This window comes from Poecile atricapillus, chromosome W (assembly GCF_030490865.1).
Source record: "Poecile atricapillus isolate bPoeAtr1 chromosome W, bPoeAtr1.hap1, whole genome shotgun sequence".
Lineage (NCBI taxonomy): Eukaryota > Metazoa > Chordata > Aves > Passeriformes > Paridae > Poecile > Poecile atricapillus.
The window spans coordinates 60941703-60964044 of NC_081288.1; the positions used below are offsets into that span (position 1 = coordinate 60941703).

General features: G+C 36.7%; 1 protein-coding gene across 1 annotated transcript in view; it reads left to right on the forward strand.

Annotated features, from left to right (window-relative positions):
- The window catches only part of LOC131591953 (ceramide kinase-like), a 43285-nt gene that overhangs the window by 15854 nt on the left and 5089 nt on the right, over window positions 1–22342 (forward strand). The window contains exons 6-11 of the mRNA XM_058863089.1: window positions 1420–1565; window positions 10208–10282; window positions 11811–11963; window positions 12767–12872; window positions 15533–15603; window positions 20241–20446. Coding sequence (XP_058719072.1) covers window positions 1420–1565; window positions 10208–10282; window positions 11811–11963; window positions 12767–12872; window positions 15533–15603; window positions 20241–20446 — 757 coding nt within the window. The remainder of the gene's footprint in view (window positions 1–1419; window positions 1566–10207; window positions 10283–11810; window positions 11964–12766; window positions 12873–15532; window positions 15604–20240; window positions 20447–22342) is intronic.

The window sequence follows — 22342 nt, forward strand, 5'->3', positions numbered from 1 at the left end:
AACTGAAAGAGGGAAGGTTTAGATTAGGTTTAAGGAAGAAATTGTTTGCTATGAGAGTGGGGAGGCTCTGGAACAGACTGGCCAGGGAACTCATGGATACCCCATCCCTGGAAGTGTTAAAGGCCAGGATGAATGGAGCTTTGAGCAAACTAGTACTGAGACAACACTGACCTTGAACTGATGTGGAAATTTTTTTCTTAAGCCCATTTTTTTGAGTTTGCAGAGAAAGATAAGGCTAAAATTGAGGAATAGTGTAGTTAAGCTATTAGAAGAGAAAAAAATTATGAAAATTGAAGACAAATATCCTTTTATTTCTTCTCCCTAAGTCTCCTAGGTCTTAATTTAGAGTTGGAAAGTTCACGTTTTTAAGACTGTCCTCACCATTCATGGAAAAGAATGACTGTTTTTTTCAAGCTTTCCATCTGCTGAAAACACAACTAAATTTAAGTTATCTACACCTAAAAATTAGGTTAATTTGTCTTGTGAAATAAGTGCTCATTCTGCAATATCTGTTGCTGATGATGTGAAAGTATTAGTTTATGAGTTGGAAATTATTGTTGTAGATAACAGTACACATTCCTAGACTTGTGTGCTAGGAACTACATAGGTAACTCTGGATTTCTCATGTATTCTTTTAGAGTGTATTGGATTTGGTTTTTTTGTTAAAGACTGTTAATGCTTTTAGAGTGCATTTGATTGTTGCTCCTAAAAGGTATACTGCTGTAAAAGAGTCTTTTTACTTCCTAGTGTTTGCTTGGCTGTGGACTCTGCTGAGTTTTAACACACTCAGGATCTGTGCAGCTGCTGTACCAGCTCTGACCTGAATTAAATTTGTGAAACAAAGTTTTGCATCTGGTAACATTTAGAATTCTGTGTCATTATGAATGATTATGTAGATATACATGACTTCTGTCTGTTTGATGGGATCTGAGCATGTTCAAAAGAAGATGCAGGCATGCACTTCTCCGGATTTTGACTTTCTAAATAGTGTAAAATATACTTCTGCCTGAAGTGCCAAATATTAACTTTTCCCTTTTTAGTAAAGGTACACTGTTTCCATTTTGTGCACTTCAAAAGCTGTTTGTACAGTTCTGTTCAGTGTTTTATTTGTATAGTGAATTTCCACTAATATTTGTCTGTCTGCGCACAGTAGTACAGAATAAAGATTCTTGCAGGTTGCATTCCAACATTTTTTCCTAATGTTACAGATATGTCTAGATGCATTTGCAGTTTTATAGCTTGAAATTTTTTCTGCTTTTTGTTAATTGCCTAATTGACTGTGGGCTACTATATCCTGTAAAAATGGAGGAATAGGATAGAACAACTATTTTTGGTGTGCCCAGTGCATGCCCTAAGTAGAACACTTGCCATGTTGTTTATTGACTGTTAGTGTGCATTCTAATTTGTGTTTCCTGGCAGTGTTGTTTGTGTTGGTGGGGACGGCATGTTCAGTGAAGTGATGCATGGTCTCATTGGAAGAATGCAGAAGGACTCTGGCATAGACCAAAATAATCCCAAAGCATCGTTAGTCCAGTGCAATATAAGGATTGGCATAATTCCTGCTGGTAAGAAAGGGTTAACTTTCAGTTTAATTTATTCATTCATTCTTGAATTTTTTTCTTATTAATAACTTCTTGAATTTAGGCCTAAATGTAAGATCTGAGCGATGATATTCTATCAAAACACCTAACTAAAGCTGTTTGTATCCATATAAAATTACTGATCACATGCAATTTTATTTAGGAAGAATATTTTGTCAAGGAAATCAAATCTGAATGTATAACTTCAGAATTTAATTACTTTTTTTTTTTTTTTCCTGGCTTACTGTGTGTTAATATGACATAAGGTATTGACAGTAATACCCTTCTAAACACACTGAGGATTGGAATTTACTAAACAGAAATTTACCTGTTAAGTATTTTTCCAGTTCCAATCCTCCAATAATTTAGTTAGAATTATAATGAGAACTTTCCACTCGTCTAGCAAACTCCAAACAAGTGCTAAGATTCCTGGACTCTCTTTTCTTCCATTTGTTCTCACTGCAGGTACAGGGCATCTACAGCTGAGGAACAGGTCTTGCTTTCCAGATCAAGCTGCAGTTGCTGCCCTTTGTTAGAGGTCCTACACGTTCACAGTTCTCAATGCCTGCCACTTCTTCAGGCAGTCCTGCCTGCTGGCATTTGAGAGAACTCATTCTTCAAATTGAGGTCATTCTTGATATTATTATTATTATTATTATTATTAACCATAAAGGCATTTCTTGGATCAGTCTTGCTGTTTTCAGTCTGGTGTCCCAGCTGTTACCTCATCCTGCCCATTTGGGCCTCAAAGATTCCTTCAAAAGCAGATTAACAAGTTTGCTTTCTCTTACAGGGCTGAATTAACTGTTGTAACTCTTTAACAGAATCAGTAATTTTGAGGTCTCTATATGAATACAGATGGACAGACGCCAATCCTTTCTATGCTGTTCACTTTTCTTGTCTGATGTTGAGCTTTGAATTAAAGAAAAGGGCATGAAATAAACATTGTGAGCTTCTGGTTAGAGTTGAAATAAAGGCTTCTGAGAAAATCTAGCACGGGTTATGAAAATTTCCCAAGTGAAGTATGGTGTTTGTACTCTCAAGCTATTGGTGACTATAGCTTATCCTTACATCTTGGTGAGAAATGTTTCCAGACCCAAACGATCTGAATTGCTGCTTGCAAGAGGCCTAATATTTTCTTCTTGCAGTGTAATAAATTTTGGATATCTAAAAGTTACAATGTGAATATTCCCATATGGTTTTTCACCCTCAAACTATATTTAAGTATATTCTGATTTTATTTATTAAAGCTTTGTATTAAAGTCAGTGTGTGTAATAAACTTCACAAGAATATAACTTGATTTGTTCTTCTCCTTTCTTGGGAAAATTTCTAGAACTAAAGTTTTTGATTACATGACTGGTTTCAGCAGATTTTGCCTACTGGTGATGTGTGACTATAAGAAGATACAATTGAAAAACCATAACTTCAATATTAGGAGCTATTTCTTTGTCCTCAGGAAAGGTTAACCTTGCTTTTTCAACATATTTCTTAATGCATTTTTTCCAATTGCACCCAAAAAGTATGATCTTAAATGATATTTTAATTTTGTTAACATGAATCAAGTCACTCCTCTTACATATTTTTGTTTTGCTTGTTGTGTTTTGTCCACTGTATTCTTTTGCTATTTGAATGTATACTGTATGTTCCATTCCTTGAACTGACATGAGGCACAGCCTTGTAATCAGTGCTATAGCTCAAATATTTTCTCCAAGTGATTATTCAAATCCCACAAAAATTATTTATAAAGATGTGTAAGGAAGCTGGCCTTAAAGTTCTATTAATTGTTTAGAAATAGAATAATATATATATCCTGGTCTGTTTGTATATTGTACAGTATTTAAAATGATCCATTACTGTATATAAGGGAAAATGTTTATTTACTGAAGAAGATAGTCAAGCCACTGAAGAAATCTTGACACATCTAGTCATTACAGTGACCTTAAATTGCGTATGAAATAGCTAAACCCTCCCTGAGGGCAGCAGGATTTGGGATTTTGTTCTGGTTTGTATTTTTCCAGCCCATGGTGAAGCTGTTCTTTATTCTTGTTTGTTTGCTGTAATGGAGTTCTGACCATGTATTGATCCCAAAATATTCTCTAGTTCTATCACTAGTGCAAGAAGTCTGTTTCAAAAATAAGTGAAATTCTTAAGACTTTTTTTTTTTTTTCCTAAACCAACAGTCCTGAAATACAAGTCAAAAGTAATAATGAAATACTAATCATACATATAATAAAACTTCCTCCATTGTGTTCTTTTGACTTCTTTATAACCTCTTTTTAAATATCCTAAGAACTCATTAGTAGATTTTGAAAACAAAGGCTACCCATAGTTTAGAGATGAAGATCTAAAGCTCTGTGTGTCTTCTGATACAGAGAGATGGTTTACTCCGTGATGACAGGAGCCTGGGGTAACGTGACAGTGGATCAGTGTTTTCACCTTTTTTATCACTTAGTTCCTGATATCAAGTTGTGTTAAGAGAAATGTGGCAAGTTGTGGTTTGTGGTTGTGATTAAACAGTTTCTGTATTCAAACAAACACTAAATTCAGCAGATAGTCTTTTCTCAGAGACTGACAGCTTAATTGTTCAAAAGTTCAAAATTACAAATGAAAGAGATTTAATGCTAAAACAGTCATCTATATGACTGGGTTTCGATGATAAGCTTTATTTCATAGCAGAATTCCATTGTGCAGGCTCTCTTTTTTGAATGGTGAATACTATTTGTAAATCATGATTCTAACTTTCTGGAGCAAGTCCCTGCTTGGCTCTTTTTTTTTCCTTGAACTGTTGTGTCAGTTTCCTGACAGCATCTTTCTTTAGTGTATCTTATGGTCAAAAAATATAATTTATTCTTATGCATTATGGAACATTTCTATGAATTGTTGACATGGATAAAAGACTTCTACTCAAATGGCAGTTTTAACTTGTGAATTTCTCTTAGCTGCAGCCATGCTTCAAATCTGCCAGTGGAAATTGACTGTTTGCTGTAGTAAACGGACTTGCTGTTAAGAGTACTTAGAGGCTACAACTCTGAAAACCTCTGCTTAGTTATTTCTTCCTCTCAGCCTTAAAAGCAAGTTATTTCTTACTAGCCTTAAAAGCACGTTCAGCCATGTGATCTAGTAATATGTCTCCATAGTAAAAATAGGATCATTCCTGATACGGCTTGGACACTGAGGTTTCATCCATGTTTCAGTATTAAAATTGCACCCTCTGGAGTAAGCCAAATTAATTTGCTGTTCTTATTACAGTTGGCATAGAATAGGAGGACAAAGCTATCAACTGCTGTTCTTTTTTGGTTTAAAAGAATTTACTAGATTAAATACTCTTAATGATCTTAGCAGACAGGAAAAAAAAGAGCCCACTTCACTCTGTGGTGGTGTACTGCATTCATTTCAAAAACAAAGCCTGCAGCCCACCCTGGGGAAGAATCTAAGCACTTGGGAATATTGAGTAAAGTATAGACACAAAGTTAATACCTGCAGTGATTTTAGGCTTCTATTATAGCCAGATCACTCTGTGTTCTGGTGGTCAGCTCTGTAGTGTTTAGGATTGAAGGATGCAGTATGATTATAATCAGACTGTGGTGATATCACTGTAGAAGTTAAGAATGCTGAAGACAATACAGGCTTCCTCTTATGAATATAATACAGGAAGAAGATGAAGGATTCATTCACAGACTTAAAAAAGAGATTCAAGTCAAGTTGTGAAGTGTGACTGGACTCATACTGCTGTGATTTAAAGTGCAAAAATTATCTTTAAAATGTATTAAAACATAGCAATAAAAGCTATCTTTCTTGTTTAATTACTCCAAGTGATCTGTTCTCAGCCTTCTCAGCTACAATGCTTGTAATATTTAATAAACTTTGCCATTTAGTTAGTGTCTCATTTCAAAGTTTGAAATCTAAAGTACATGTTTTATGTTCCTCCTTCAGTATTTTAAATCCATTGAACTTCTTGAAATGACAGTCTTAAGGCTAAATACTGCATTTAATATAGTGGGTCTGCCATGGAGACAAGTCAATATTACTTATTCCTGTGATGTTAATTTCATCTCTAAAATCTGCCATTATTAGATTAATCCATTTTTGTTGTCCTGTGTTACTGAACTTGATCTGAAGTAATTATCTACCAAAATATCCTACACCAAAGTCTTTCTGGACTGTTTCACTTTAAGCCAGTCTGATGTTCTGCAGATGGTAAACTTGACTTCTTGGTTTCTGTGTGCAGAAAGGAAGATGTATAAAACTTTGAGTAGGTGCATGGGTGTAAGCCCAGACTCTTCATCTCTCCCTGTAGCAGTAGCTTCTCCCCTAACTTTTTAATGTATCCTTTTCATTTAAAAATCACTTCTCAGAAAAGTAGTTTTGTAGAATTTTTCAAAATATTAAATGCTGTTTGATCCAAAAGTATGCAGTTTCTCTGTCATTAGGGCAGCTTACCTGACATTTTGTCTGTGCCATGACTGCATGGATTATGGATTCACATAAACTGCACAAATATGAGACACCCGCTAAAGTTGCTGTTCTACCTGTTTTCACTACAAATACTGTTCTTATATTAATTTGTCTGAGGATTGTGGGTGCCAGGGAGCACCTACCTCTGTCAAAAATATCACACATAGAGCAATGCTCATGAGCTCTAAAAGTATTTCTATTTCTTTATTAAATTTGCCGTTTTTCACAGGATCAACATCTAGCTGACTTGCTTCTGTCACTTGCTTAGTTTAGTACTTCAGTTGTTTGTAATTTGTTTAGGTTTCCATCAGTAAAAGCATGAAAATAAATATTTTTAGCCACATTTGTAGTATGTTTTGGTTTAAGAAACCTTAGTTGTTAGTAGTCTAATCATGATTCAGATTATTAAGTCTAGCACTTTGTCTGTTGTTCATCCACCAATCAATGGCATGAACTCTTCCATACAACCAGCAAATTACTGTTTGTTTTTTTTTTTTTTTTTGGTGGTTCTATTACCAATTTAAATATGTGGTGTCTGAGTGTACCTGTTTGCATAACTTGTCTACTCACAAATATCTAGCAATGTTCATATGCAAAGGGGAAATCTAGTGATTCAGCTGTAGCACATTCCATGTAATACAGTCCCTCACTTTGCTTTATTAAGTATTGCTTTAGTAAAACTTACTTATGCAAAGTGCATGCTCTTTCATACTTTAATAAATAATCTTGATCATTCTTCTTTTAATTAAAAGGAAGGATTTCCTTATTTTCTGTATCATTAAATATATTTATATAAAAGATTGTTGCTTTCATCCTTGTGGAGAAAGAGAACACAGAAGAACTTGCCTGTATAATAGCCATGTGGATGTATGGTACCTCCTAGTAAAAAACAGACTTTGGGGAAAATGAGTGATGTATGGTAAAGATCGAAAGCAATTATACCTACTTTAAGAAAGACAAGCCATTGTGCCCTCTACATATTTCATGTTTTCAGTGAGTTCTTAAAATCAAAGTATCTGAGATGAAAGCTTTCTTTAGCTGGGAGGATTCAGACATTTGGCATCTACCTATAGTATGGTGGTATGGTGCCACCATCATTGTAATGTACTGGTACTATGCAGGATGATTGTAGTACTAGAGTAGGAGGACAAGCAGAGTAATCTGCAGCATTGGTGGTTGGTGTCATTTTAGATAAAGGAATTAATCTCCTTAGGGTAAGTTTCAGTTTGAAACTGACACAAATCTTCATGCTCACATTTGGTGTCTGCAAGTGAGTTGGGCATCTGAACTTATAGCAGAGGGCATCTGGTCAGTAGGATCAGCAGAGCCTGTTGATCTTCTGTTGTCTGCTTGTCACATGCAGATGTCTTGCTTCCTAAGGCCTGTCCGTGGAGGCCTGTGTGTGAGTACCTTGACTCAAGCTGCCGTCAGCTATTCCTGACAAGGTGTCCTTGACCAGAACAGAAGCTTTAGCACATTGTCTGCAGTGTAGCATGCACACATTTAGCTGTGTGTGACTTAACCTGAAACTTAATCATTGCTTTGCATGCTGATTTTCTTCTCTACTAGCAAACCAATGCAGTAATTAGTTTCTATACTGAATATGTTTCTGTCTTTAAGTGAATGAAGATCCAGTTAGCAAGCAGTCCAACTACTTTCTTCACATTTGCATGTAGTTCTCTGCAACCTATAAAAACCTCTTTTATGTTCCTTCACTCAGCATGTAGCCCTTAAAAATCCCCAAAGAAAATCTGGCAAAGTGTATCTATATAATTTATCTGTTGGTTTAGCCAGAGTGTACAATAGCCACCACTTAACATTAGTCAAGAATCATGCTCTATGGGAAGCTTCTTGCCCAAATTGAGTGCTCTGGCAATCCCAAGATACTAATCATGGGTTATTATTCAAGCTATATTTACATTCTAATCCTGCTTTTCATATTAGACTTGTACTGATGAAATAACCCAGATTTTGGTGGGTCTGTGTGTGCATCTGTTCAGAGTGCTGTTTCAGCAGTCATAGGTTCCATGTCTAGTAGGGATCCCCCTAATGATCTACAAGTTTAGTTTGGTTAAGTATTCAAAATGATTCAAACCCTTAGTCATCATGAATGTTTTTGTGACCTTTAAACAAGTACTGTTGGATTTGTACTTGGTGTGGTGTTATGGCAAGTTACATGACACACACTCTTTCCATATGTGTGAGGAATGCCATAGTAGTTATATTCATGTACATAGGTCACTGGTTTCGTTGTTCCATACTACCAGCTCCAAGAGGAAAGAAACCAAAAGTGTTTTACTGTTGGTATGTTCCCCAGTCTCCCATTTTGGAATCTCAAAATTAATTTCAGACTTCAGTTTTATTTTTAGCCTTTCCTTGCTAGTTAATGAATAGAAATGAAAATAAGTTATTTTTAATTGCCAGACAGATTAATCAACTTTTAATTGAATACAGAAGATCATAGGGAGATGAGCCTCTGGTGTTGAAATGTAGCTTGCATGAATTCCCTTCTCCTCCCATCTGTAGTGTAAAACTACTTGGAAGCTCTGTTTACAAGATCAAGACAAATGTGATTGAGGTAATTCTAGCAGCAGAATGCACACGAATCTGAAAGAAATGAGAAATGTTGGATATAATGCTAGACATGTACATTCAGCAGTAGAAATTTGGGTCACATCTCTCAGTGATTGTTTTTCTTTTCAAAAGTAGTCAATTTTCTGTTCATGAGCATAGGAGACAGTATGAAACTTGGCAGTAAGGTATAGCTTCTGCTTCAGAAGTCAACTTAATATTTTCTGCTATAGAACTTTAAATGTTGCACAAGATCATCACCTGTGTACCTCATCTGTTGTGATACTGAGGGAAATCGGAGTTCTCTGTCCTGCAGTGACATATGCCTGTATGCTGGCACCATCTTGAACCTCAGCCTTGTAGTGAGAGATCCATTTAAGTCACACTGTTTCTTTTGTTCTGCAGTTCTGTTACATTCTCTTTAAATGGCTCCTGGAGCTACTGCTTGTTCAGAGTGGCAGATTTCTGCATAGTGTTTACTTGGTAGAAGCTTCTGTCATGCCATTCACAGGCAGGGGAAGCGATGCCAATTTTCTGAAAATTAAAGGATTTTCTTTGCTCCTATTCTTAATTGCTAATGCCCTATTTCCAAAGTGAAAAAGAGCTAAAAGTGGTTTTTAAATAATGGTTGCTCATTCCTCTGTTTTTAGTTTCTGTTTCAATTTGATAGGGCCTCAGAAATCAAGTTCACTGTATTTGAGCTGCTCTTGCACCTAATGTATTGATAGGTAATCTGAGAACATGTAATGTATGTGGACAAAGTTTAAATTTTCAGATACTTACTCTTGACTTTGAAGGAATTCAGTTTCATGGAAGGGATGGGAGAAACTCTAAGATAAATTCAGAGTTAGGTGCTGCAACAAATACACTTCTGTATGTCTGGATCTGGGTTCCAAGTCCCTGCTTCAGTAGGAGTAGGAGCCAGGCTATGTTAGATTCTTGTTTTTATAGGGAACAAGGAGAATTGTTCATTTCTAAACAGCATATAGGTGAAACCTAAAGCTTCCCCCCTTTCTTCTTGTAGGTATTTGCCTCAAGATTCTGAAGATACATATCTATCCATTTTGTTACCCTATCTAGAAGCTAATTCCTGAAAGCAAGTGTTTTTACTAATTTTCAAATAATAGAAGAGAGCAGAAGTCTCTGGTATAAGATGACATCCTGGAATTTTGATCAGTACCACAGAAAACAGCAGACCAATCAATTTCTCTTCTTTTCATGAGATCTCAATGAGCAAGAAATCTTAAACAGAGGAGAATCAACGTATGCCTGCCTCATTTGATATAGAATCTATAACGTAATAATGAAATTTTCTGTGTAAATTAACTTACTTTCCTTCACTAACTGCTGCATATTTATGGCTTATATTGTGAAATGTTTGTACGTTGTATGGACAGCAATAACTTGTATTCACAGGAAGGGGGGCGGGGGTTGCTACAGTTTAAATAATATAAATAATAATATAGTATCCCAGTATTTACTTTATTCCATGAACTAGAAAGTAGCAAACCAAAGGAACATAATCCTTTTATTTGGAGGACTGTGCCAATAATACTTGTTTTGCAAAGATACAAATTGATGCCTAGTTTTTATTTTTCAGGATCAACAGATTGCATATGCTATTCAACTGTTGGCATTTCTGATCCAGTAACTTCAGCTCTTCATATTATTGTAGGTGGGTGGTCACAGTTTGTGGTTTTGTTATGAAAATGGTGAAAGTAGCCCAAAATTCATTTAGTTTTCATTTAGTTTTTTCATTTAGTTTTTTCTTTATGTCTGTGAAATATAATTTGAACATAATGTCTGAGTTGAAATAAAAAGGTTTTTTTCTGGGATTTAAGTCTCTGATTTGAAATACAGGAGATTAAAAACTAATTGCTTTCTCTACCATAATTCATTTTTTTCAAGATATCATAATATTTTGAAAATTTTGTGCTTAAGTTTTCTCGAATTCTGTCATTCTTTTGAAAACAGTAAAATACAATAAGCAGCATCAGTTGTTGGACTATATCTCTCTGTATGAATATCTTAGAGAAAGCTTTGAGAAATGCATATACACTTTAATAGTAGTATTTTGTGGTGGTTGTCCAGTTGTACTGGGCAATTCAATATTCCCTTGCCAAGTTAGGGTTAGGACACCTTCTGGTATCATTACTGAGTATCTAACAGTTGCATTTTTAGGATCTGTGTTGCAAAGATTTACACTTGTGCTTCTCTTACTAACCTATGGTGAATTCTGTTCAGCATCTGTGGAGTTAAGGCCTTTGGACTAGGATTGGAAGGGTGTGGCTTTAGTGTATCATAGTATTTTAGCTGTGTTATGAAGTCCCAGAATCACAGAAAGGGTCAGGTTGGAAGGGACCACTGTGGATCATTTGGTCCAACCTCCCTGTGAAACAAAAAAACCTCCAAACACCAAAATACCAAATAAGCAAAAAAAAAAACAACCCATCCCCACAACTCCCGCCATCATTCCAAAGCTTGCATGAGGAGGACATGAGAATAGGGGTGTACTCTTTGTACTTAGGGATTTCCAGGACTTGACTGGGTAAGCCCTGAGTAACCTGATCTGACCTCATAGCTGAACCTGGTTTGAGTGTTGGTTTTGATGAGAAACATCCAAAGGCTCCTTCCAGCTTCAGTTATCCTGACAAAGAGGTTTAAGTAGTACCCAGAAAAGATGTACAGTAGATAGTGCATCGATCTGCTTAGGGAAAGGGGCTGTCAAGCATTGACACAGGGTGCCCAGGGAAGGAGTTGATTCACCATCCCTGGTGATATTTAGGTGATGTGTAGATGTTGCGCTTAGGGACATGGTTTAAGAGTGGCCTTGAAAAGGCTGGGTAAACATTTGGAATTGGTGATCCTAAAGACCTTTTCCAATCTAAACAGTTCTGCAAATCTATCCCCTTCTACTGCTACAGGGTAAAGGAGTGTCAAATCATTATACGTTTTTGGCATACTGAGCCCTTTCTTCTCACTTAATGTTTAAAGCTTTTGAAGTATGAGGTTAAATTAGTATTAAAAATTATTTTTCCTTTTCTTCATGTGTACGAAGTATATGTACTTATGTCATATATATTGGCATAAATGCAATATGTATCTTTTATTTTTAATGACTTTACTATGTTAAAGTTACTATCTTGCTTGCAGCTGCAAATAAAATAAGGCTTGACAGACCTTTGCACTTCTAATCTTCATAGGTGACTGTCAGCCTCTGGATGTCTCCTCTGTACATCACAACAACACATTTTTGAAATACTCTGTGTCATTGCTGGGTTATGGTTTTTATGGAGATATATTAAAAGACAGTGAGAAGAAGCGGTGGATGGGTCCAATGAGATATGACTACTCAGGTAATTTTTTTAATTACTACATTCTTTTGTGAGCATGTAAACATATTGAAGCAGTTGGTTTACTCTCTCCAACCCTCTTTGGTCCTTGTAAACATCAGAAATAGACTGAACCTGATTTTAAACTTCTTGTAGCACCAAGTATATTGGATCACATTATATAAAGCTCTGTAACTTTGGGGTTAACATTGAGAGTGGGCTCAATAAATTTGTGTTGAATATGTGTCACCTATTGAAAATGGCCTGAAAAGTAATAATTTCTCTGTCCTAATAATTTTGACTCTCTTTTTAGTCACTTCAAGAGAGACAGGCACTCCTCTGTCTTGAACATTCAGCTGAATGAATTGTTAATTTTGCCCTTATTCTAGCACTCATTAAAGACATGAGTGATTTAATCTTGTTACCTAATTGGATGCTTGGATAAATCCTATGCTAGTGGAAAGCATCTTTTGCCTTGTTTGATTTATCTTGTGTTAGGGAAAGAAGATGCATGAGGAGAATCTTTGTGCAGGCCAATTTTAAAATTCAGCACTTATATATAACTAAATTTTTAGGTGGTTTTTAAAGATGTCAAGTGAAACTGGCACTTCTGACAAACGTTAAAACATAGGAGTGGTGCTGTGGTATTTTCTTGTTCCTTACAGTCTAAAACATCATAAGAAAAAGAATTCTGAGTTTGAGGAGGGCTACTTTTGTTTTGCAGTCCTTAGAGAAGGAAGGAGAGGAAAAATCAAGGAATGTATGCATAGATGTTTGCCGTGTGGATTTATAATGACTTAATGCTGCATAATGTCTTTTTTATGTAGGCTTCAAGACTTTCCTTTCTCATCATTATTATGAAGGAACAATTGCTTATCAACCAGCAAAACAGACACACGGATCTCCACGAGATAAAGAGAGCTGCAGAACAGGGTAGGCTAATGTTTATCTCTGGATATTTGGTGTGAACTATTTATAAAGGCCTGTACATAAATAGAGGTTACAGAACTGTTGGTTTTAATATGAAAACACTTACTCTAAAAGAGATAAGCTTGTAAAAACAATTATTGACTCATTAAAAAGGACACTTCATTTTAACAGGTCATTAAACAAAAATCTAATAAAATTTTCTTAGTTGGTTCTCCTCCTCCCTCAATTTTAAGTGAAGCAAAATATAACAGCACAGGACCCAGTTACAAGATGCTGAGGACATTATGCTTGTGTTACTACTAAGAAATAAAAAATGTGGATGCCTTGTAGCTTCTACAAATGGAAATAGTAGTCAGAAATTCTCAACTGTTCACATTGTAACTGAATCTATTTTGGTAGTTGTTTTAGTGCTGTAGCAACAGTTGGCATAGCTTGTCCTGAGGACAGGTCCTCTCAGGAATCAGCCTGTTTAGCCTGTTTCTTTGTATACTACTATGATGCTGTATGAATTCTGTGTGATATTCTTCACTTGTTTCTTTAGCTGGGGGGCCTGCCTTAATCACCCAGTGCTCCTTCCTTTCTCTTTGCTTTCACCTGCTTGAAGTTACGCACTAGTATTTATTATTCTTCTTTATATGTGGATTTAGCTGTCAGAGATAAAGTACTTGTCACAGCACCAAACAGCACAGCAGGTCACAGAAGATCCACAGACTTTGTCCAGAAACACTAAGACTGCTGTGCTAGTGCAGTGACACACTGGAGATCAGACTGGAGCAACCATCCTGACCCATCAGGTGCCCTGATGCAGGGGAGGCTCCAGAGGGAGAAAGCTGTCATCCAGGTCTCAGGAATGGAATAAGGAATTCCTGGTGCCTCATATGGGATTTTTACTTGCTGATAACTGCCTGAAGGGCAATAGGGCCAGGCACAAGCAATTTAAGAGAATCCTGGAGTGTGGTAATGAGATTGATCAAGCAGGTGATTGACAGGCTGGCTAGACCAGCTGATCTGCCGGTCTTGTTACAGAAGATAAAAAGTGGGGATGGGATGGTTGAGGGCAGTTTTGGCAGTGATTGACTGTGGGATTATAGAGTTTTATCTTCTGAGAGAAGTGAACGAGACAAAAGGTAGAGTGGCAACCTTGGACTTTCGTTTGGTTTATTTGGGGGTCTTGGCAAGATTCCATGGGAGACTGTTCTGGAGTACAAAGAGGAATAAGTGAGTTAGTTGGTAGCTCCTCAAAATTCAAGAATAATCCATTTTGATACTCAGAAACTTGAATAACCTGGATAGAAAAGTAATTAGGATGAGCAAGGAACTGAGTAGTAAAGACAAGGTGAAAGTGGAACGGGTTACTTTGGAAGAACTCAAAAGACGTTGCTTAAACATGCAGAAATGAAATTTAGAAAGCCAAAGCTCAGGCAGAGTTGAAATTAGTGAGGGATGTGAAGGGTGTTGCTTCTTATGAAGGGATTATTTAAATATACTGATCATAGCAAAGGGCTGAAGGAACTGTGGGCTTGCTGCTTAGTGGCATGGTGAACATAGTGATAAGATGTATTGAAAAGGCTGCAAGATTACTCCTTTACCCCATTTTTTACTAATATAGTCTCACCTCAGGCCATACAGGTCCCCAGGCTCCTGGATGAAGGGGAAACAGTGGATACATACCTTGACTTTGGCAAGACCTTTGATCCTGTTTGCTGTAGTACTCTTAAAACTAAGTTAATGAGGTGTGGACTAGATAAGTGGGTGGGTAAGAAACTGGCTGGACTACTAGAAAAGTTGTGAATGCCAAGTCTAGCTGGCAGCCAATTACTAGTGGTGTCCCTTGGGAATATTTGGCCTAATATTGTGCAACATTCTCATTAATGGCTGGGACAGTCTCAGAAAGCGTGCTCTCAGCAGTTTTATGGATGATATCAGATTGGGAGGTGTAGTTTATCTTGAAAGTCAGGGCTGCTATTCAGAGGGATCTTTGTGGACTGAAGAAATGGCTGATAGGAATCTCCTGAAGTTCAGAAGGCATAGATGTCCTGTACCTGGGGTGGAATTGTCCCATGCAAGAGTGTTGACTGGGCACTGTCTGGATGGAAGGCATCTCTGCCAGAAATAACTTCAGGATCCTGGTGAGCAACAGCTGTATCTGAGTGAGCATTATGTCCTTGCAGCAAGGAAAGCCTACCTTACACTGAGTTTTCTAAGCAAGAGGGAAGTCAACAGGTCAGGAATGATTCTTGCCCTGTGCTCATCACTTTTGAGATGGACTGTCTTCAGTATGTCAGTGTCTTTCACTGTTAGAGCAGTCAAATGTTGGAACGAGGTGCCCCAAGGTCTGTGGACTTTACCCTCACAAATCCTCAAAACTTGACTAAGATACTGATCCTGTAAGACCAACTTTGATCACATCAGAGATCCCTTCCAACCTCTCTGATCTTGTGACTTTCTGCTGCTGTTACTTCTGACATCCAGTAATCTTTAGAACTGTACTTAAATAACTGCACTGCCTGCAGGGCTATGATGATTCATGCCACACAGGGATTGTCAGTGCTGCGGTGCATCATGTGGTGGGGGAAGATCTTGTAATGACTGGGTAAAGTAAAAAAGTTGAAATTAGTAGTAGTGGAGGTCTTTCAAGCATTGAATGGTATTTTTATTTTCAGATGCTGCATTTGCAAGAAAAGTGAGAAACAGCTGGCAGAAAAGAACCAGGAACATGGATTAAAACATGAAGGTAATTTGTCAAAAAAAGTAAAATATGATAGTATTACATAAATTATTCTTTTTCTTAAGATATCAGTTCAAGTGTGCATGTATTTTGTTTTTATAAACATTCGGAGTTACTTGGTGTAATCCATTGCTTCTTTCAGTTTACAGAAAACATGTGTGTCATTGCCTCCCTGTACTCAGCGCTAGTGAGGCCATACCTTGAATCCTATGTTCAGTTTTGGGCCCTTCACTTTAAGAAGTGCTGAAACATGTCCAGAGAAGGGCAACAGAGCCAGTGAAAGGTCTGGAGCACAAGTCCTGTGAGGAGCAGCTGAGGGAGCTGGGGCTGCTGGAGAAAAGGAGGCTCAGGGGAGACCTCATCACGCTCTACAACTGCCTGAAAGGAAGGTGCAGCCTTATGGGGGTCTGTGTCTTCTTCCAGGTTATGAGGAAATTACCTCAAATTATGCCAGGGAAGGTTTAGTTTGGGTATTAGGAAAAATCTTTTCATGGAAAGGATTGTTAAGCATTGGAAAAGGCTGACCATGGAAGTGGTGTCATAGAAGGGTTCAGAAGATAATGAATGTGGTACTTGTCCAGATACGATTTAGTGGTGCTAAATTGACATTTCGGCTCTGATTTTAGAGGTCTTTTCCAAACAAAATGATTCTATGATACTATGATTCTAAATATCTGAAAAATATTCTTCACCTAAACCTCAGAAAATTCTGATAAAATTATATTAATTACTTGTATATTTCAGTGTGTTTAGTTTCTTTAGGAAAAATAATATTCTGTGAGCTAGGACAATGGGTTTTTGTGAGAAGGACTGAATGGATAAACTGTGAGCTGTCATAGAAGGAAGCAGTTCATTAAGATAATTTTTAGAATAGATCAGGATTAAAAATTTGTGTTTGTTAGTACAAATGTCACCCTACTATCCAGCTATGAACTTGGACAACTAGTAACTGATGTAGTGGATTTTAGTATTTCTGTACAACATCCCACCAATGCTCAGTATAAATAATAAATGAGGCTGCTGTCCTCTTTCTCTAGTTATGCTATCCTTATTCTCTTTTTTATCCCCATTCTAACCCTTGTGCGCATGTGTGGGGTTTTTTACTAATGGGCATAACTTTTCTTTCCTCTCATGTAAACAACTGTGAATGAATTCTGTTCAGTCATTCCCCTAGTTGTATCTCTTTATGTCTGGCTACTACATCCTAGTAGGAAGACGTTCTGATATTGCCACGTTTGTGGACTTGCTGGAGGAACATACATAGATTCACTTGAGTTTTGCCTCCCGCTTTTGTTCATCATCTTGGATAAATCCCTCTTAAAGACTAGGCAGGCTTCCTGTGGGTGCTGCTTTCTTCTTCTTGTAGAGCCCAGTGCATACAATTGTAATTTTCTTGACAAGCATTTGGTCCTTATGACCTAGATTATCTTAAAATTGCAGTTTTTTTGCACTGTGACTGTGCCAGGTTCTAGGTGTTTGTTAGTAAAAAGATGATCATACTGTGGAGATTCACTGGTAGCATAAAGATTTCTGTGTAACTTGAATTCCTCTTACACATGTTTAGTGTTTTCATCCTAGCTGCTGCTTTCAGATCTTTGATATAGTCAAGAGACGGTCAGATCAGAATATTTCTTGGGTTATTTTAATTATGCCCATATTAAGCTAAAGCATTTTTTTAATAGAGTGTAAATAATGCAGATAAATAATAATATAAATATTTCAGTAGGTTTTTTGGTAAGAAAAGAATTTGTCTTTTTGATAAATTCTTGTAGTTAGATATTGCCAACCTCTTTTATTTGTCAGAGGTTTTATTTGCATTTTTTCATGTTTGTGTGTGTTGGCTGGGTTTTTAAATCTGCCTTTTTGTTACCTTACACCCAGCAAAGGAACTACTAAAAAGGTACAGGTTAGTTAACAATCAAGACAGTTTTAGCCAACATTGCAGATGGCATTAAGCAGCTGATTATGTAGGACTTTGTTTACTTTATTCCATTCTAATGGTAGCTGGCTTTCTTTGCAGTCCAGCCTGTTACCCATGCAGTACTGGTATGGAAGCAATACAACCAGCTACTTTTGATTCACAATAGAAAGGATTTTAAATCTCTGCTTCAGATAAGATTTTCACTCAGTGGAGTGTCTTGGCTGACTCTTTAATTGTGCCTGCTAAGTTTGTGTATAATTCAGATAAGTTTAGAAGGATGCTTGATTAGTTGTTGCTGAACATAATTCTTTGTATTGTGCAGGAGTATCTGCATGTGCTGAGTAAATGTTGAGTGTTACTACTTTCTGCTGATTTCAGCAACTTGCAGTGTGTGTACACAATAGGCCATTGAAATGACTGCCAGTTATGCACTCCCTGCTTATGACTGCCCTACTGTAGGATATTTTGAGCAAATAATTTGCTATTACAGTGGTACACACTGCAAAATGGTTATGAAAACAGTTGTTCATGTAAGATGTGATTGATACATTGACTTTCACTTACTTTGAACAGTGAAGGTGTTCTTGGGTAACATGCTGAGATTTATACTAGATGAAAACCATCTATTATAGTAACAGAAATAAGCATTTTGCCTTAAGTAAATTGAGACTTATTTACTACAGTGAGCATACTTAAAATGTTAACACATATCCAGACACACCGATGACTAAATCACTGATGCTTCTCAGAGAAACAGCAAAAGGATTTATCAGTAAAGGGAAATGTTTGCATTTTGTTGTTTGTGCATCAGAAAATGCCTGTTTTTTCCAGTTCCAGCAGTTCATGTTCTGTTCAGTTGCCTTCATCTCAAAGGGTCTTGTCATTTGCCTGCAGCCTGAACAGTCATTCTATAGTCTGACATTTAGGTATGTCTCATCTCTCTTAAGACGCACATTTTGAATCTGATTTAAATTATTTCTTTCAGTAATGTCATGTTTGAAAGCAACATAAAAAGATCAGTTGCAAAGTAAGCAACACTAAAAAGCAATGTGGCAAATGAACCAAAAATGTTGAATTTAAAAGCTGTGACTTTTTCTTGCTATTTCTGATTTGTTTCTCAGGAGGTAGAGGGGATAGTCTAGAGGGAAAAATTATAATAAAGTGTTTTTTTTTCTTTAAGTCTTTTCCTGCATTATAAGCTTGCATGTTTTTCCTGGGAAAATGTTTTTCTTGGTTCTGTTACTAGAGGGTGGATAGTAAGAAGTTTCAATGAATTCCAAGAAACAAGAGAAGTTCAAAGAATGGAGAATAACTACAAAATATTTTGGGAACAATTTTTTTCTTCTTATTTTCCCTGATGTATAGGACTTGGAACCTGTCAATTCAAAATTAATGCAGCATAGACTTAGCAAAATAACCTAGATAATTGTAATACTGATTCTCTAAAGTAAATATGAAGTTCCTAGAACTGAGACAGTAAGGAATATCAGAATTTCATGACATGAAATACATAGCATAAACATTGTCTGTAATCCCATCAGAAAAGCACCTTGAAAATCACTGTAAGTTAACCAAAATTTGGGGAACTGAATAATGTTAGATGATCACGTCCATACCAGTTAACTTTCCTCAAAATCTCTGCTTTGTTTTTTGTTCACTCCTTAATTTTACTCCTAGTGGCACTTTTCTCTTTGACAGGCACTCCAGTCTTAGAACAACATGTATGTCCAAAGTTTATTTTGCAGTCATTACTTCTGTGGAATCGTTAATTTGAAATGAGTCTACTTATATTGGTAGGAGAAAAAGAGTGGTTTGGCTCTTTTTAAAGCTGGTAAAGCTTTTTGGCTTTTTCTTATTGTGATAATTGTGTAATCTAAAAACAAAAAAGGCATTTTCCATGTATTTTTATCCATATTCAAGAAAATACAGTTTAGGCAGTAACTCTGCATTGTCTGCCAGTGCTTCTTTGTTCTAGAAAATTCCTCTGCTTCCTGCTAGTATCAATGCCAGTACATATGTAAACTCAGTCTAGATGTAATCTCCAACAGAGTTTCAAGGTATTGAAAAGAGGCTTTGTGTTGTTTTCCAGAAATCTCTGAAGATTTGCACACAGGAACATTTTAACTCTGTTAATAGTTCTAATCTTGGGACATTTGGGGCAGAGTGGAAGCAGACTCATCATATCCTGCCTGCTGGTCCTTGCTGCAGCCTGACTGATCCCTTCCCTTTGACTTTTTAAAAACATTAAGTTGCTGCATTGAAGCAAAAGAGGAATATTGCTTTAGAAACCAAATACTAAACCACAATCTTTGCATCATTGTTTATTTAAGTGTAACAAGTTAAAGAGAAAAACTAGAATTTAGAAGAGTTAATGCCTTTGAGCTTTCATACAAGAGTTGTAACTTGCCTCTGTCTTTTTCCTTCCTGTGGCTTTGCAAGTGTTCCCAAATAGCGCTGATCCTGAATTTGACATGCATATGCCAGAATAGGCAAGCAGTTATAGGAGATAGTCACAGTCTAGGGAGAAAGCGACTTTCTCTGTTAGTGTATGGAAAACAGATACTTAAAAATATAATTTTAAATGTAGTTTATTTTTGATATTTTTTGATAGTACATGAATATGCCCAGGGAAGACTTTTAAGTTGCCATTGATTGCTTTTTAGTGTTCTTGTGAATAGATCAAATGATTACATATCTCCATGTCTTTGTTGATGTGTTTCAGAAGGTGAAGAAGAATGGAAGGTTATAAAAGGGAAATTTCTAGCTATCAATGCAGTAAATATGAGCTGTGCCTGTCCACGAAGTCCAAAAGGTCTTTCACCAGCAGCTCATTTGGCAGATGGTTCAGCAGACCTCATTCTAGTTCGGAAATGCTCCAGATTTGATTTCCTACGGTATCTTGTCAGGCACACAAACCAAGATGATCAGGTATGTATTCCTTTTGACAATGAATTACAGAATCTATCAAAGGTGTAATTATTGGTATTCTTATAGGACAGAAACAGTATTTATAAGGCAGATTGTTTTAGTTTTTTTAAAATGTATACATTTTGGGTGATGCAATCTCAGCATGTGTACCATGAAAAAAAAAAAAAACCAGCTCAAAACATTTTACCAAAGTCAACTCCTTGGCCATAGGACTCTAACAAAATTCTGCTTTTGCCAACTGAATTCAGTTTTGTAACATTTTCCATGTTATTTGCTGTTTGAACAATATTTCAAGTTATTTTATCACAACTGTGCCCTCATGTAGTTGTCATGAAAAACTGCTCGCGGCTTGAAAAACTACTCACAGCATGAATAGCTGAGGTAGATGTGGTGAAGAATAATAAATCATTTTTATAAACTATAAAAATGTGATTTAGAAGAAAGTTACCAGAACTGCAATTTGATTGTAAACTGCAGGCTTTTAGCAGTATTTTACTACATATAAGTGACCAGGATATGAGCTTTATGCATTCAGCTTCAAAATTATTTCTTGCATGTGTTGTAGCTGTCAGGTGGGATGATTCATCACTGCTTTGGATAGTAATATCTCTTGAAACAGAACTATGACTGTAACTACACATATCTAATATTTGTCACAACCTTGATATCATTAGCATCTCTGGAAATTATCTGAACAATGGACTAATGTCATATCTAGTGTATAAAAGCAATAACAAATCTCACATGGTTATGATGCTAGTCTTCTTCCACTGTGAAAAAATTAGTATAGATTCTTTTTCCCTTATTTCCACATTGTGAATGTGTCCATATTTGTCCTTCCCACTGTTCTCAATCTCCTCCTCTTCCCTTCACTCCTTCTCACACCCACTGTTCCCTTGAAATTTTCAATCATTTGAAGCCATCCCTGGTTACCTTTCAAATTGGCTGTAACATTTATCAAGGTACAACGTTCTGCTTATGCTTGAGACATGAGAGCTTGGGTGCTCTGTGCTTAGACACAGGTGACAGTGCAGCCCTGAATACCAGCATTTGCATCTGAGCAGTTTAGTGAGTCCCTTTGAGTCCAGGAGCCATTGCTTCCAAGCATAGAGTTTGATGACTTCACAGTTCATTTATGGTTAATAGCTGAGGGAACTTGAGACCTAGGAGGTCTCTCCATCTCTGCTTTTTCTGGTTGTGATTATAGCCATTTCCTTTCCAATGCTTCCCGTTTCTCTCCTGGGATATGCTGGTTTTGCTGTGGAGATTAAATGCAGGGTTGTATATATCTCCTTAGCTCAGGTTAGTGTCCATCATAAAAATCCTTCATGGGAAACCCTTCTTGGAAACTTAAGGAAATGTAAAAAAAAAAAAAAAAAAAAAAAGAAAAAAAAGAAGGAAGAAAAGGGTGACTGTATGACTGTACGTAAGTACAGACTGGTTTGTGAGTAAACTTTCTTCACATTTGCTTCCCTGCAATCCCCTGCCCATAGGCCCACACAGACATACTCCATGGCCTTTGCTAAATGACCTGTCTGTATTCTGTATTTGTATTTTGTATTTCTGTATTTTTGTGATTTGTATTGCTGAATAGTTAGATCTGTATCTGTTAAGTTGCTTTCAGGGCAAGACAGGGGCATCCTCTAATTTATTGTCCCTTCAATTAATGTTCAATATTGTAGTGTAAATCTGCAGCCTTGGTTTTAAGAGCAGTCTTCTAATGGACCTGCTTTTTCTAGCTGAATTAACTACTTAAAATTATTTTTATTTTTTTGGAACATAATAATATTGCCCTCTATTCTTATTTTCATGCACCCCCAGCTCTGTGGTTTGATCACAGAAGCTGAGGGAAGGCTTGAGAGGTAAAGGGCCCACACTGCCATGGAATTCTTGCCT